The sequence below is a fragment of the Neltuma alba genome, unplaced genomic scaffold, assembly GCF_004799145.2.
Source record: "Neltuma alba isolate B1F8T4 unplaced genomic scaffold, ASM479914v2 tig00012732_pilon, whole genome shotgun sequence".
Taxonomy (NCBI): Eukaryota; Viridiplantae; Streptophyta; class Magnoliopsida; order Fabales; family Fabaceae; genus Neltuma; species Neltuma alba.
Genome location: NW_021637152.1, coordinates 65,284 through 81,039, shown reverse-complemented (window position 1 = coordinate 81,039; position 15,756 = coordinate 65,284). Strand labels below are relative to the sequence as shown.

The window sequence follows — 15,756 nt, the reverse complement described above, 5'->3', positions numbered from 1 at the left end:
TGACCCAAGCAAAGCAAAAATATACTGCCTCCAGTTCTAATTATAAAACTTTATTTACAGACTGCAAACAAAATCTTATAATTAAGACCGGAGGTAATACTTAAGAAATTGCATTACCCAAATTGCCCTCGCCCCTTCCGCTAGCCTTACCCCCGACCTCTCAGTTTGAAGGTGTGTTTGCTGCAGAAACGTTCAAAGAGGCTTGAAAACATGTCTACGGGATAGAGGAAATCATTTGTATCTGATGCTTATATCATTCGAATAATATAAATTAAATTACTCATCTAATTTATATAAATATTTAATATGAAAAATCAGTTTATTAAATATTCAGTTTCCTATCGGGGTGGGTCGGAAATCGAGCAATATTAGATATGGAAAAACATTTCTAAGGAGAAAGCTGGATTCTCTCGGGACACTGAAAATTTTAAGTTTTTGAGAAGTTAGATCTCACACTTTCTTTACAATTATACAAGTAACTTCCTGAATAAAATTCAAGTTGTACTTTCCTAACATTTTTGTCTATTAAATCAAAAAAGTACTAAGGATAAAGGTAAGTCCAACTTGCAACTTGAAGTATTTTGTCAGATTGGTTCAGAATTTTTTTTTTGATTAATAAGGGGGGGACACCAAAGCAAAACTAACTACTACTCAAGCCATTCTTCCTGTCATTCTGCAGAAGAGGCCGAAACTTAACAGGCAGCTCAATTAAGAAACACCAATCTGTCCACATCGACCATGCCTCTTTTGCCAATGCATCAGCTAGTGCGTTTGCATCTCGGTGGCATAGGCTAAGTTCCACGTCCCAGTCACGCTCCAACATGTGTTTGATTTCATGAAGAACACCATGGTCAGGATGGATGTCCAAAGCGTCGGAGTATATAAGGTCAAGAACCTCTTTGCAATCACTCTCGACAATGAGCACACGAACCCCATTATCCCAAGCAAGTTTGAGAGCCCATAGAATGCCCCAAGCTTCAGCAGTCACCTCTGAACCGTGTTTCAGTTTATACATGAAGCCTTGGATAAATTCCCCATGCTGGTCGAGTAACACACCAGCACACGTGCAGGAGTTCGAGTCAAAACTCTTCGAACCATCAACATTAAACTTTACTACATCTGCAGGTGGTGGCTTCCAAGAAGCATGTGTCGTAGTGTTGCGGTGCTGTTGGAGACCGTTTGTCCTTCCCCAATGGAGAACAGCACACGAACGGGCTATTATAGTCTCTGCCTTCCATCCTCTGTTTTGAAAGATCTTCTCGTTACGACCCAACCAAGCATGGCGGCACATTACTGCGAATAGATCCCGAAACTCAATCCCCCAAACATGGAAGCGTTGACTCAGACTCCATTTGACCCAGTCCTGAGAGTTGGTAGGCACGAAGAAATTATCCCATCGGTCACGAGGTACCACATTACACCACACTTGTTGTATGTAGCCACAGTCTCTTAGAGCATGTACAGTAGATTCCTCTCCCCTCATACATATTTCACACAACCCTGTTGGGTGTAACCCACGTCGGGATCTCATTTTATTTGTTAAGAGACGATCCTGTACACAAAGCCACATGAACATACGGTACCTTTGGGGAACATTCAGTTTCCATAGTGATCGCCAAAAGCTTATATTTTCAACAGCGTGCTTCTTTGTTAAGCTATAGTAAGCGGACTTAAGAGAGAAGCTCCCGCTAGTTGTCCAACGCCACATTGGGGTATCTCGCTGCCGAGCAGTATTCAGCTGCACATTGTTAATGAGGTCCACAACATACGAAGGGAGATACTCATGAAGCTTTCTACAGTCCCAATCACTTGACGGTGTCAGCACATCAGAGACTCGCCAATCTAAGGCATGAGCTGGTACATCCCTCACCACCAAATTCTGTAGTGGCTCCAAATGCGGAACCCAGACGTCCTTCCAAAGTCTTGTGTCCCTACTGGTGGAAACCTGCCACGCCAAACCGTCCTGCACCTTTGGCCAACTGGTTTGGATCCCCTTCCATGTACTGGACTCACTCCTTCTCCGTTCAATTACTGGTATAACATCGTCACTAGATTTGTACTTTTCCCGTAGGAAGCGTACCCATAGCAGGTCCTGTCGGGTGATTAGAGACCAACCAAGTTTCATCATGAGAGCCTTGTTCTGGAGCTGTGTATGTCGAAGCCCCAGTCTCCCTTCAACTTTTCGTTGGCAGATGTTGTCCCAAGAGACCAAATGAATTTTTCGTGCTGAGGTGTTACTCCCCCACAGGAAGTTCCTGCTTCGTTTGTCTATTTCGTCACAGACCGAGATAGGTAAGGGGACCGTCTGCATCGCATAACTTGGCATAGTAGACACTACTAACGAAATGAGAGTTTGCCGAGCAGCTAATGAGAGTGTATTCGCTTTCCAGCTAGACAGACGGGAGTCCATTTTGTCTAGAATAAACCTGTAAGTATTCTTAGAGACTCGTTCATGGTGAATAGGCATTCCAAGATACTTTCCCAAGTCCGACGTCTGAGTGAAGGAGAGGAAATCACTAATCTCCTTACACCTATTGTGGTTCATATTATGTGAGAAGAAAATCCTGGACTTTGATGTGTTAACCCGCTGCCCAGACAGATCACAAAAATCATCAAGAATAGCCTTGACCACACCAGCTTGCTCCATGTCTGCTTTGGCGAATAAAATGAGGTCATCTGCAAAAAATAGGTGTGATATACCCGTACCATTTTTGCTGAGTCTAAAAGGCTGCCACTCCCCATCCTTCACTGCACCTTGAATCATGTGACCTAGACACTCAATAGCTAGAACGAATGGGTAGGGAGACATTGGATCCCCCTGCCTCACCCCACGCGTAGGACAAAAGGTATGACCAGGGATGCCATTCCACAAAATTTGCATATGGGGAGAAGAAACACACTGCTGAATCACATCCCGTATATAACTTGGAATTTTGAGCTCTTCCAAGCAATGAAAAATAAATTCCCACCGGATACGATCATACGCCTTCTCGAGGTTGATTTTTATTGCCATGAAACCATCCTTCTTCTTCATCTTCCGCATAGAGTGAATTATCTCTTGAGTTAAAATAATATTATCAGAGCTTTGCCTCCCCTTCACGAAGCTACACTGATTAGGAGCTACCACCAGCGGCATAACCGGTTTGAGCCTATTCGTAATAATTTTGGTAATGACTTTGTAGATAACATTACACAAACTGATAGGTCGGAAGTCACGAATAGTCTGAGGGTGGTCAATCTTGGGAATTAACACAATTCGAGTTTGGTTAATCTCTCTTACTTTATCAGGGTGCTGAAATACTGATTTAACTAGATCAATAACTGAGGCACCAACCGTACCCCACTGGCTCTGATAAAATAGAGGATTAAGACCATCTGGGCCAGGAGCTTTAAGGGGGCCCATATCAAATAAGGCTCGCTTAATTTCCGCATCTGTGACATTCGCCTCAAGATCCTTCCTATTCGCTTCGTCTACCGCCGGGTAAGTGGCCTCGAAAGAGATGGAGGAAGTAGGGGGCCCTTCCTCAGTGTAGAGTTTCTCAAAGAAGAGACGACCCATTGTCATGATTTCCTGAGTATCGTAAGACTAGTCTCCTGAATCAAGTTTTAGAGCCTCAATCCTATTTCGTCGTCGTCTGCCATTGGCCATAGAGTGAAAGTATCGCGTGTTTCGATCTCCCTGGGAGTACCATTTTGATCTTGAATACTGGAGCCACATCACTTCTTCTTGTTCTAGGATCCTTTCTAATTCACCCCAAAGTTCCTTCTTTATCCTCTCGAGTCTATCTGAAGCACCGGTCAAGCCCATCTTGCGATTCACTCCCTCCAAACGCCGATGTATTTTATTTTTCTTGAGTTTGATATTTCCAAACACTTCCTTGTTCCAGACAGACAACTGTTTTGTAAAGCTAGACACAGAGGAATTCCATTCATGGGAAACGACCCATTTTTCCTTCACAAAAGCCGGGAACTCAGCATGAAGCACCCAAGGAGCAAAAAATCTGAAGGGATGTTGAACTTTTGGTGTAGACCCACCCGAACCTATGTTGAGGAGTATAGGGCAATGATCGGAGTTATATTTTGGTAGGTGCACCACAGAAGCATTAGGGAAGGCTTCATGCCACCTATCATTCACAAGAGTTTGATCAATTCTGCTTTGGCTCATACCTCGACCCCAAGTAAATCGAGGGCCACTGAAGCCAATATCAATCATACCACTATCTATTATCCATTCTCGAAAGCATCTGTCCACCCTACCATTGTTTTGTGGGTTGCTACACCTACGGTCTTCCGCCTGTGCAACCGCATTAAAGTCACCGATCACCACCCATTTACCAGACATGCCTGCATGTATAGTTGAGAGGGAATGCCATAGGTTTTTGCGTAACGCAGCGTTGGGGTTGCCATAGGCAATCGTGAGGAACCATTCCTCATTTGAACCCCTTCCCACAACACCATGTATGAGTTGCTCTGTTGAAAGAGAAACTGTGAAGTCAAAGTTAGACTCCCAGAATACCCAAATACCACCACTGAAACCACGGGCTTCCACCACGTGCATGTTCTCCCATCCAAGCCTTCGAGCGAGCAGTCTCGCTCTATTTCCCTCTTGTCTGGGTTCCAAGAGAGCAAACATGCTTACTTTATGACGGTCACACAGGTCTTTGATCAGACGGCGAGTTGAGGCACCCCGGGCACCTCTAGAATTCCAAGACATAATATTCATTAAAACCCCAATGACGAAGGTTTGGAACTGAGCGACACGAGATCATTGCATGGACTTACGTCCAGCAACGTCGTCCTCGACAGCATGCATGGCAACATCTATATCCTCCACCAATGGGTTTGAATGGGACGTAAAAGTATTCCTACTTGCCCCTGGGTCCAACGGATTGCAGGCTCCATTGGATTTCTGAGGGGGGAGATTTAGTAACCACCGTTGGGTCTCTATGTTGTGACGTCGTTCCCATTTTGTTAGAGTATGATGAGCTCGGTAAGTTTCCCTGCTGATCTGGAGTGTCGAAGGAGTCGTTATCTCTAATGAGGCCCACGTCTACCATTTGGCTTTGATGGTCCACATTCAGATATCCTTGGGTAGTCAACTTGTTTTTAACATTTTGGTATGCCACCATTGGGCTTACAGCGATGGTCGTATGACCCAGTTCTCTATTCCTCTGACTGCTACGTGTTTCTTCGACTATCTTCCTTCCACCTTTCGCATCCCATGATTTTTGGTGTCTAGCATTTAAAGCCTTATCACTGCTACTTTCATGGGGTGTGTCGTAGGGAACAATCTGTGCATTGATTATCTCAGGATCTGTGGAGTTAAGCTAACTCAATGCCGTAAATCTCGACCCTTTCCTCATGTTGACGAATCCATTCCCACCATTTCGCCTAGAATGTTGCGTCTGTTCTCCAACCAACGGCTGCTGTGTTTTCAACGGTCGTCTCCGGCGAGGTGCAACCATCCATTCTCCAAAGTCTTGGTTTGACTCGGGACTCATCTTTTGCTTCCCCTCCTCTTCAGATCTTCTAGTATCTCTTGGCATATCAGAAGACGGTGGAGTTGCGACAGGTTGGTTGGCTTTCGGAGTCAAGCAATGTTCCGAGTCATGACCGTACTTCCCGCAAGAGAAACAGATCAAGTGTAGTCCTTCGTAAACAATTTTCTTCTCTTTGCCATTGATTTGAATAGACGGCAGCAGAGGTGAGGTAAGGTCTAGTTCCACACACAATCTAGCAAAGCGCCCCTTGGCAAGGTTAAGAGTAGTTTTATCGACTTTGAGCACCCTTCCAATCTGGTTCCCTACAATGTGTAATAGACCTTTATCGTAATAATCAACAGGCAGTTTTGGAATCCTTACCCAGGCTGCTGTATTAGCGACGTTCTCTGCATTAGGGTCGAACTCGGGTTTCCATGGTTGCACCGCAAGGTAGTGTTCTTGTATCACCCACGGCCCCTCGGATAAGGCGAACTCATAATCCTCTGCACTAGAGAACTTGACCATGAAATAACCCAAACCAATCTCCAGCGTTTCAACCGTTCCTCGACGTGCCCACATCCGCTGCAACTTGCTGCTAAGAATGTCTTCACGAACGTCCAAGAAGGCGTACAAATAAGGACGTTCTCCACCTTCTTGCTAATTTCTTTTGAAACTCGGGAAGGACAATAACATTGGGGCCTCATTCAGTTTTCTCCACAATTACTCTTGATCTCCAGTTATCTCCACGCCACCACTCACCCTCATCCTCCTCATCACACACCTCCTCCTTGTCCACACATGCATCTTTATATGATTTCTTGGGTGAAGCCATTTGACCTGGTTGCACTGTTTCCTCATCAGACATCCAGTCCTCCGTTCTCGGCACGACGGCACGGTCATTTGAGCAGTGGCCCTCCCCTACCCTGACTTTCTTGCGGCTACGGATTAGGGTGTCGGCCTCTTCCGCCGATGTTGCACCAGTGAGAGCGTTTTCCTCCATCAAATTATACCTCCAGATTGGTTCAGAATTTTAAAATATATTATGGTGCGTTTAACACTCTGCTATATTTTTCCAGATATATTTAGTAGTCTAAAATATTTTGTTTTACAATTTTGATATTAAAGTGTTAATTTTTTCAGAAATAATTGTACTTTTAAAGCTTTATGTTATGAGTAATTTTAACTTCGTAACTAACTTTTCAAAAGGCTTGTTAAATAAATGTATATCAAACATTAACGTATCTTTTAGAATGCCTAAAAAAATATTTTAGAGTGTTAGATAAATTACAAAATACTTTAAAATATTAGATGTAAGTGAAAAAAAAAATTCAATGCGCTAAAAACACTATAAAATACTTTAAAGTATTAGACACAATTAACAAAATATTATATGCACCTTAACCAAAAAAGAAAATTTCTATATATATATATGTTTGAAAAATAATTGTACCTTCGTGAGAAATACAAAATTAACCAAGTAATTTATAAACTAACTTTCTTAAGAATTAACTGTTCCTTAAAACTCGAGTTAATTTGCCAAGAAGTTATGTAATTAAACACAGTGAGGTCAAAGAATAATTCAAATTTGATTCTATTATCCAAAGCATACCATTCCATGTCTCTTACAAATTGTTATGCTACAACCAATTTTTTTATATATAATAACTAGTTAATTCATTTGAGTATATTAAAAAAACTTGTTAAGATAATCATTTATAATAAATAAGTGTTTTTTTAAAATATCTTTACCAATCATTTTTATTAGTTAGAATTAGTATTTAATGTAACTTTTAACATGTGCTATTAATAATACTATAATTATTATTTTTAAAAAAATAGATAAATATAAGAGATAAAATAGATTGAGATCTTATATTTAGGATCAAATTGAATATCATATTAGTTCTTATATTAAGAATAGGTGCTGATATATGACAAAATAAAATTCACCATATAAACTCTATTTTTTGTGAGCACCATATAATTATTATTGACCTATGATTCTATGAAAACACATTTTCCACCAGCAACCTCCACCTGCATTTAGTGCAGGGTTATAATCTTCCAATTATTAAATTAAATTAAAGTATGTTAGTTTGGAAATTAAATTAAAGTATGAATATTTAATACTCATGACCCACAGTATATTAGCTTTTTTGTTTTTGTTTAAACAAAAACAGAAATATAGCCAACACATCACTCTCTTCAAGGTTCCAGTCTACTGAGAGCCAAAAAGGAGGGACCACGAAAGCAGACCAGAAGAATCGAAGGCAACGCACACCAGCTTCAAGCATCAACCTCCCTTTCAGCTGAATCCGCTTGCGGAAACCTTGGTTTCAGACGAATCACAAACTCGACAATCCCTGCCCTACTCTGCCTGCACCGGCTTGCAGGACAAGATCTCCGTCTTCCTCGAGGTTTTAGGGTTTTTGTTCTCCAACTCAACGATGGTAATTCTTTTTGAAGTTGATGATATGGTGTCGAAAAGTCCCAATTTTTGTTTGGGTGTCTGTTCTTGTTAGCCATATGACGGCAATCCCGTTCGTTTTTATCATGTGCCTCCCATTTGAACGTTTTTTAATTTTTTTCTTACGTTTTTTAACTGATAGATGAAGTGAACTTTTCTTTCTGAATTTTCTGGGTAAGTTCGGAGATTCGAGAAGTTATATGTTGGCAATCGATTTTTTTTCCTTTCAATCTTATCTTCCTCCTTTCAAGTTTTTTCCCTGTGGGGTGAAGTAGCTTCTTCTAATAACGATTGAAGTAAAACTTTTTCTAATTTTTTGGGTGACTTTCAAGATTGAGGAAGTCATAGCATCATTAAAATTCAGTGCAGTGCATATATTGTTAGTTCGCGTCCTTATGCCTGACAATTAGGCGAATGAAGTAGCATCTTTTACTGACTTCTAAGGTGAACTTTTCTCCGAAGTTGTCAAGTTTCAAGGCTAGGGAAAATTATTGGAGTCGTCAAAATTCAGCACTCCGAATATATTTTTACCTTTTCTCCGTGGTTAGAAGGTTATGATGCTTATATATGCTAGTAAACACTTTTCAGTTATGATTTTCTCCCATTTTATCAGTTTGCTTAGAGTTATAGTTTTGTTAATCAACTTCATTACTCATGTTTGATTATCAAAATTGCGTAGATAACTGACATAAATGAAATTTATGACTTACTGATTACTTGTTCTACTTTTGACAGCACAAACTGGGGAGAGGACACCGTGATAAACTCCAGCAGTTCATGACCATAACTGGAGCTAGGTAATGAATCGCTTATGACTTTTGACTGCATTTGGTTTGCTTCCAATTTATCATTTACCTTTTGAGTCTAGTAATTTATTTTATATCTTGTGTATGTGTGGGTTGGGCAATGTGGGTTTCGGGATGATTGCAGACAAAAGAATGGGGATATATATTTTCTTTTCTGTAGACTTGAAAATTACGCATTTATTAATTTGATTGCTTCACCATATGTTTTCAGGGATTTGCATGCTTTTAATAATAAACACACACACACTGTCAGTCACTCTCTCTTAGGACACTGTAGAATTTTCGTATGCAACGGTGTGGATAATGTAGTTACTATCTGGTACTAACACTGAGATATATGGAATTAGTTGGTTGGGTTCCGATGGATATTCATAGGAATTTCCTGCATTACACATTTTTTAAACTCTTTTCATCACTGAAAAAAATCTAATTATGTATGTGTAGTGAGAAAGTGGCTCTTCAGGCGTTGAAGGCTAGTGACTGGCATCTTGAAGGAGCATTTGATGTGTTTTACAGCCAGCCGCAGCTTAAAACAGTAGCTGATTCCAGACACTTGGAGAAGCTTTACAATAGATATAAAGGTTAGCGATGAAGCAAAAAGTTAAAGACACTAAAATCTTGCAACTGATGCTACAAACCTGTTGGTGAATCGTTTTAATATCAGCGGCAAATTGAGCATAAAAATCTTGTGCCATTCATGTTTATTCATGTCTTTGTTCTAAAATTTAGTGCTATAAAGTACTTGTGTCATTGGATGTATTCGGTTCTCATATCTGTACTTTTTCTGGTACCATCTTTGCTGTTTTCTAATTTAACTAGACACGTTTGCTCATGTATTGCTTGGAGTTGAAAAAATTAGCTCCACTAATTTATTGATTATGAATCGTATGACTTACTGTAGTTTTCTTGTATGTATTGGTATATTGGTTCTGAATATTTTAATGTACTGGATCTTCATAATGCTACTTGCATGATATACTAGATTGATCCTTTTTCTCCCCTTTCAATGTATTTATTTACTTGTTATAGCCTTAAATGATCTTAACACTCCATTGATTTGTTAAGAGGAAGAGAGAACATTTAAAGATTATATCTATTTGTATCCTCTGGTTGTTTGTTGTGGAAAACTTGCTGCTTCCCAAGGTTGCATTCTATTGCATAGGAATAGCTTTTGGCTAGGATATGTGTTTATGTTGTTTTAAGGGAGTAACGTCGTTTAGCCTGCCCATCCCCAATTAATTGCCTCTTGTCTGCCAGAACCAGAATTATTTCTCAAGCTAGAAAGTCCACTCCTATGATAAACCAACAGAAATTACTGATTAATGCCTTGGTTGTACTCCCTCCAATCCTTATTATAAGGGCACTTTTAACTACCTCACCGGAACCAAGGAAAGGTGGTTAATTCATTAACTTTGTCTGAAAATGAAATAAATTTCTATTTTTGACCATATTTGAGCTGAGAATTTTCAAATTTGCATTTCATTCTCTCTCATAGTGACTTTAAAAAGGGGCTATATGCAAAAAATTTAATCAGTATCCCATCTAGTAACTTATAATAAGGACCATCCATTCATTCTAAAAGGTGCCTTATAATAAGGACTGGAGCAAATATTTATTTCAGAGAAAATATCACAAAATTTTATGGCAAAGTGCACCTTTGATCTTTTAATTTTACACAAGGCTTCATTCAGGTCCCTTGATTTGATAAAATGTCTTTTCATTTCTTTAACCCTAACATCGTTAGTTCCATTAACAAAAATGGCTGAGATTACAATTTTAAATGTTCGCAAAAACATTAACAAATGGTGATATATTAAGTTTAATTTTTTAAAAATAATTATTGGAACAAAAAATATCATTTGAGACTGACAGTGTTAGGGTTAGAGGACTAAAAAGATATTTCATAAAATTAAGGGACTAAACTGAAAACTTGTACTAAATGAGATGACCGAAGTTGCACTTTTGCCAAATTTTATCCAGTCTTCTTTGGACGCAAGACTTGATCTTTGTGCTCAACAATTTTTGGGAACTTCAAATCTTGATATTCTGGATCTCGAGTTGGTTATTCCAATTGGACAATTTTTACTGAATGGAACCAGCCCATTGTTTGAATGAGATTAAAGGATGTGGAAGATATTGTGGGTTTGAAACTTGTGCTATTGAATTCATTTACTTAGTTTTCCATTGTTGATATGTGGTTTTTGCTTATGTAAACGTGGTACGCAGTGCCTGTATTAATTTTTTTTTTTGGCACTAATTTCCATGCAGATCCATATGTTGACATGATATTGGCTGATGGTATCACTCTTCTTTGCAATGATCTCCAGGTTGCTTTTTGAAAATGCAATTTTTTGAATCATGGATGCCTGTTTGAACTTTTCAGTTGGCAGGAACTTGCTGGTTAATTAGATGTATCATATACAGTGCACACCATATGGGTGTTTTAGCATTTTTTTTTCTCTTTTTTTTTTAATGCTTTTGATTTGCTTCAAAGGTTAATAAAATCATTTTCGTTTTGTACTCTAATTTATTTATTTTTTAATTTTTTTGGTACAGGTGGATCCTCAAGATATAGTGATGGTATGGCTTTGCTTTCTAATAGTATTTATTCATCTAGATTCTGTGTAATTTCTTAGGTTTATTTATTTTCTCCTTTAACTTAGTGTATGAAGTATAAATTGGAATAGTGTATGAAGTATAAATTGGAAAGCCAGCATTGTTTAAACTGTGATCAATAAAGGTAATAATACATAATAACGTAAAATTCAGTATTGTATTAAAAAATTTGGGTTAATACATTGTTAGTCCTTATAGTTTGATTGAACTTTGATTTTAGTCTCTGTAGTTTTAAATCATGATTTTTGGTCCCTATAGTTTCATAAGGACTTGGTCTAAATTTAATGGTGTTAACTAAAAGTTAAAAATTCGTTAAAACTACATGGATTAAAACCAAAACTTGTTAGAAGTAATAGGCACTAGAGGAGTTTTAGTTTTGTTGACTGTATTTTTAGCGAGTTTTGATTTGGTCCCTATATTTAGTGGCATTAAACATGGAAACTATAGGGAACAAAATTATGATATGAAACTACAGGGCCAAAACCAAAATTCAATCAAACTGTAAAGACCAATAATGATATTAACTCCAAAACAATTTAGATGTGCATGCATGAGTTGCATATTCACAAACTATGATTTATTGTTGTGTCAAAATTTTCGGATGTCTAAAGGATATTTAAAGTAGCAAAGGTAACATATTGTTTCTTGTAAACAGGAATGATAATGTTCTCACTCATAAATGCTGATGCATGATGAATTTAGATTTCCTCTGGTAGACTGTTGCAATTCTAAAATTTTTTCACATAAAATGTACGTTTCTGTTTAAAGTTTATGTTGTTGTAGGAATGCTTTTGGTAACTTGCGATATTGGCATCTTGCAGTTAGTTCTTTCATGGCACATGAAGGCTGGCACCATGTGTGAATTCTCCAAGCAGGAATTTATTGGTGGTTTACAATCTTTGGGGTAAAGCTTTCCATGTTTTTGTCAAAATAAGTTTAAATCTTACTCTTCAGTGTCTGATACCCAGTTGATATCTGTACAAAATTTCAGGGTAGATTCCATAGAGAAGTTTCGTGAAAGAATACCATATATGCGCTCTGAGCTTAAGGATGAACGTATGTATGATAGTACAAATACAGTTCATAGATTCAAAATCCAAACTAGCTATAGTTGATATATTTCATCTCATTAGAAATTATGTTCAATGACTGTTGAAGAAGCTCCCTGAAATATATCTACATTTTTGGATTGTTCAGAGAAATTCCGTGAGATATATAACTTCGCTTTTGGCTGGGCAAAAGAGAAGGTATGTTATGTTCCCATTGTTGCCTTAACATCAGTTTGTGCTGGACGTGATATCTGTTGGATGTTCCCAATCTTGTTCTTCTGAGTTCTGAGGTTCATTATTCTGTGGTCTGTTTCTTTGTTAGCCAACTCAGCTTGTTTCTGCTTATTTCTTCTTTATTTGCTGCATTTTTCTGTCTCTATAGTATTTGGAGCTCTGCCCTTTTTCAGTCACTGGGGATTATAATTAGTTACTATCATCCTATCCATATGCAGAACCTTCTTTACTAGTGATGATGACCTACCGAATTCTTGTGGGTATGTGGCATCTTCTGGATACTCTAGAGCTGCTTCATGTCCTTCTACAGTGTTCAAAACTCAATTAAACTATTGGAGTATACAGGATGGTTAATGACTCATGATTTCACTTTAGCATGAACTTGTTTTCTGTGTTTGAAGTCATAATCTTTCAAGTCTAGGGTTTCTGAGAATCACTTGTTATGGTTTAGTGTCTTACTGACAACGTGAATCCATTTACAAAATTAAAAGAAAAAAAATCTCAAAGTGGTGATATTCATAGTATAATGATGTGAGTCTATTTTAAAAATTTGAGGGAGGTATAAGTTGAAAAGACAAACACATTCACTGCTGCTACCATGAGCGAAGGTTCCGAGATTAGGCAGAATAGTAAATTGATGCTAATTAGTCTGGGTATATCCTATTAAGTGTCAGATCAATTTCAGTCACAGACCACTTGCTTGGGCATAAAACATGGACATATTTCCATAACTTAGATCGCTGTAAGCCTGCAACATTGAGTACTGAGTTTTGGACACGCATGCAGTTATATTTTGGTTGTGTATGTACTTCAAGATAGATGCTATACGAATTTGATTTCCCTATTTCAGGGTCAGAAGTCTCTGGCTTTGGATACAGCTATTGGAATGTGGCAACTACTATTTGCGGAAAAGCAGTGGCCACTGGTTGATCACTGGTGCCACTTCTTACAGGTAATTTACTAATTATTAGACTGATACAAGTTTTCATCTCTCAAGGGTTGTAACTTTGTTGGAACTTTCTGTATTTTTCTTCTTTTCTTTTTTTGTGATTTACTCAGGCCCGGCATAACAAAGCAATCTCTAGGGACACGTGGGCTCAACTATTGGAGTTTGCTAAGGTAAACTTTTAAAGCATCGGAAGACAGCTTAGCTGGTATTGGTTTCTTGAAAATAAAGAATAAGGAATCTTTTATTCTTTTTTGCTGTCCTTTTTGATGCCTATGTCTGACCAACTTGCTAATGGTAGCTATTATTGGCGTGGTGGAATATGAGGGGTTTGGTTTTTAACCCTTTTCATAGGTTTCCCTTGTGCTCTTTTCAGTCAAGTAAAGCTGAATGGTTGATAGGGCTCGTAAAATACCAGCCCATTGGCTCTTAAATTATGCAAAAATCAGCCACTTGCTGTGGCAGCTGCCAGTCAGCGAGCACCACAGCTATGGCAGCCCCTTTAGCACCATTACAGTTTTAATCAATATGATAATATATCGGATAAGGAATCATCACAATATCATCACATTCTTTGTTTGTTGGGTTTGCAAGGGAAATGATAATAAATATATGTATGATTACTTTCCTTTGCAATGCCTAAAACATGGCTGAGCCTTGGCAAAACAAAACATGATAACTTTCCCCTTCCACTTGTGAAGGGAACCGAAGCATAAATTTTTGTTTGTTGACGTACTTTTTTTTGGGGGGAGGGGGTGTTAGAGGTGTTTAACGATGGGCCTCCAACCCTAAGTAACGGGATGTGGGAATGGGGACAATGAAAAATTACAAGACATTTCGCCAACCCGAAGGCCCGTCTGTTGAGTTTGGTGTCCATTGTTTGAGTTGGAAACCCAGGCTTTTTCGACCATGCTTAGGGAATCACAAATCAAGCTGAAGTAATCTTGCTGGTCCTTTTTTGACGTCCGTTTGTTGTGGGACAAAACATGAGTTTAGTATCTTAGATTTATTTTATTTAGTTCATTAAAAACATGAAATTTGGATATTTTCTACGGGGAAAGAAGAGTTCCTTCAGATGTTTTTGTCCGTGCATCTGGTGGCAAAACCTAAAGAACTTTATCTGAAGTTGTGCTTTTTTGGTATTGATTTTATGTATCATTGAAACCATACATTTTTAATGCTCTGTTTTGCAGACTGTCGACCTAAACTTATCTAATTATGATGCTGAAGGTGCCTGGCCATATCTTATTGATGATTTTGTTGAATATTTGCACGAAAACGGCATCATCCAAAAGGGTGAGGGTGCTGATAGTAGCCTAAAACTATGATGCATTTTCTGAGGTGTCCATTGAAGAGTATATGAATATGCTCTGGCTTCTGGGTGTGATATGATTTGTAAAATTGTGGTTGAACATCTCTTTGCCGTTAAGGAGAATTTATTCAGTCAATCCAAAAGGGAAAAGGGGTTGTGGCATCTAGCTTGGACTCGTTATTGCTGACACTTAGTAATAACATCATTTTCTTCAGATTGACGGTATAATTTTGTGAATTTTCTGGGAAAATGTGTTATCAAGCCATGTAACCCAACTGGTTTTCTGGATTTCTTTTTATATTTTTTATTTTAATTGATATTTCTAGGTTGATGTCTTATTCTGTCCCAAAAAAAAAATTGTGGCGTCAGTGACTGTTTGAAGTATTCATGAGAATGAATAGAGGGAGATTTGTCTGAAAATGAAGAGGATTATGTTGCTTCAGTTTTTTAGGTCCATTAGGGGGTTGAACGTTCATGCTTCTTGGCTTTGTGTTGTCCCTGATGGAAGTCTGGAGAATGGAAGTAGAAGCGAGGGTGGAAGTCAGATTTTTGTTTGGTGTGCCTATGGCTGAATATGAAAAGACTGTCACACGCTTGTTCATAACATTTCAAGTCATTTTTATCCCTTTGATTTTTTAACCCTAAGCTAAAGGTCCGTTTGATCTGAGGAGGGCACCACGGTCTGCCGCTTGGTAAGCTCCAGTGACGGCAATTGAGTGCTTGTTTAGTAGGGCGTTTCGTTTCAGCAGGCAAAAAGTAGTTCATAGACCTGGAAGGTCAGGCAAATTTGGGAGTAATTTGTAGCAACTTTTGATCAATCTGATTTATGAGTCAAATTTGTTTTTT

The 15,756-nt window shown here is 38.5% G+C and overlaps 1 protein-coding gene across 1 annotated transcript; it reads left to right on the top strand.

Annotated features, from left to right (window-relative positions):
• The first annotated feature begins 7,676 nt into the window (after window positions 1–7,676).
• Window positions 7,677–15,330, top strand: LOC114730459 (DCN1-like protein 2). The gene is made up of 12 exons (XM_028917546.1): window positions 7,677–7,750; window positions 7,821–7,930; window positions 8,683–8,744; window positions 9,198–9,334; window positions 11,022–11,080; window positions 11,310–11,333; window positions 12,191–12,273; window positions 12,361–12,425; window positions 12,567–12,616; window positions 13,503–13,604; window positions 13,712–13,771; window positions 14,792–15,330. Exons 2-12 carry the CDS (start codon window positions 7,928–7,930, stop codon window positions 14,924–14,926), a joined length of 780 nt encoding a protein of 259 aa, XP_028773379.1. The 5' UTR covers window positions 7,677–7,750; window positions 7,821–7,927; the 3' UTR covers window positions 14,927–15,330.
• The last annotated feature ends 426 nt before the right edge of the window (window positions 15,331–15,756 follow it).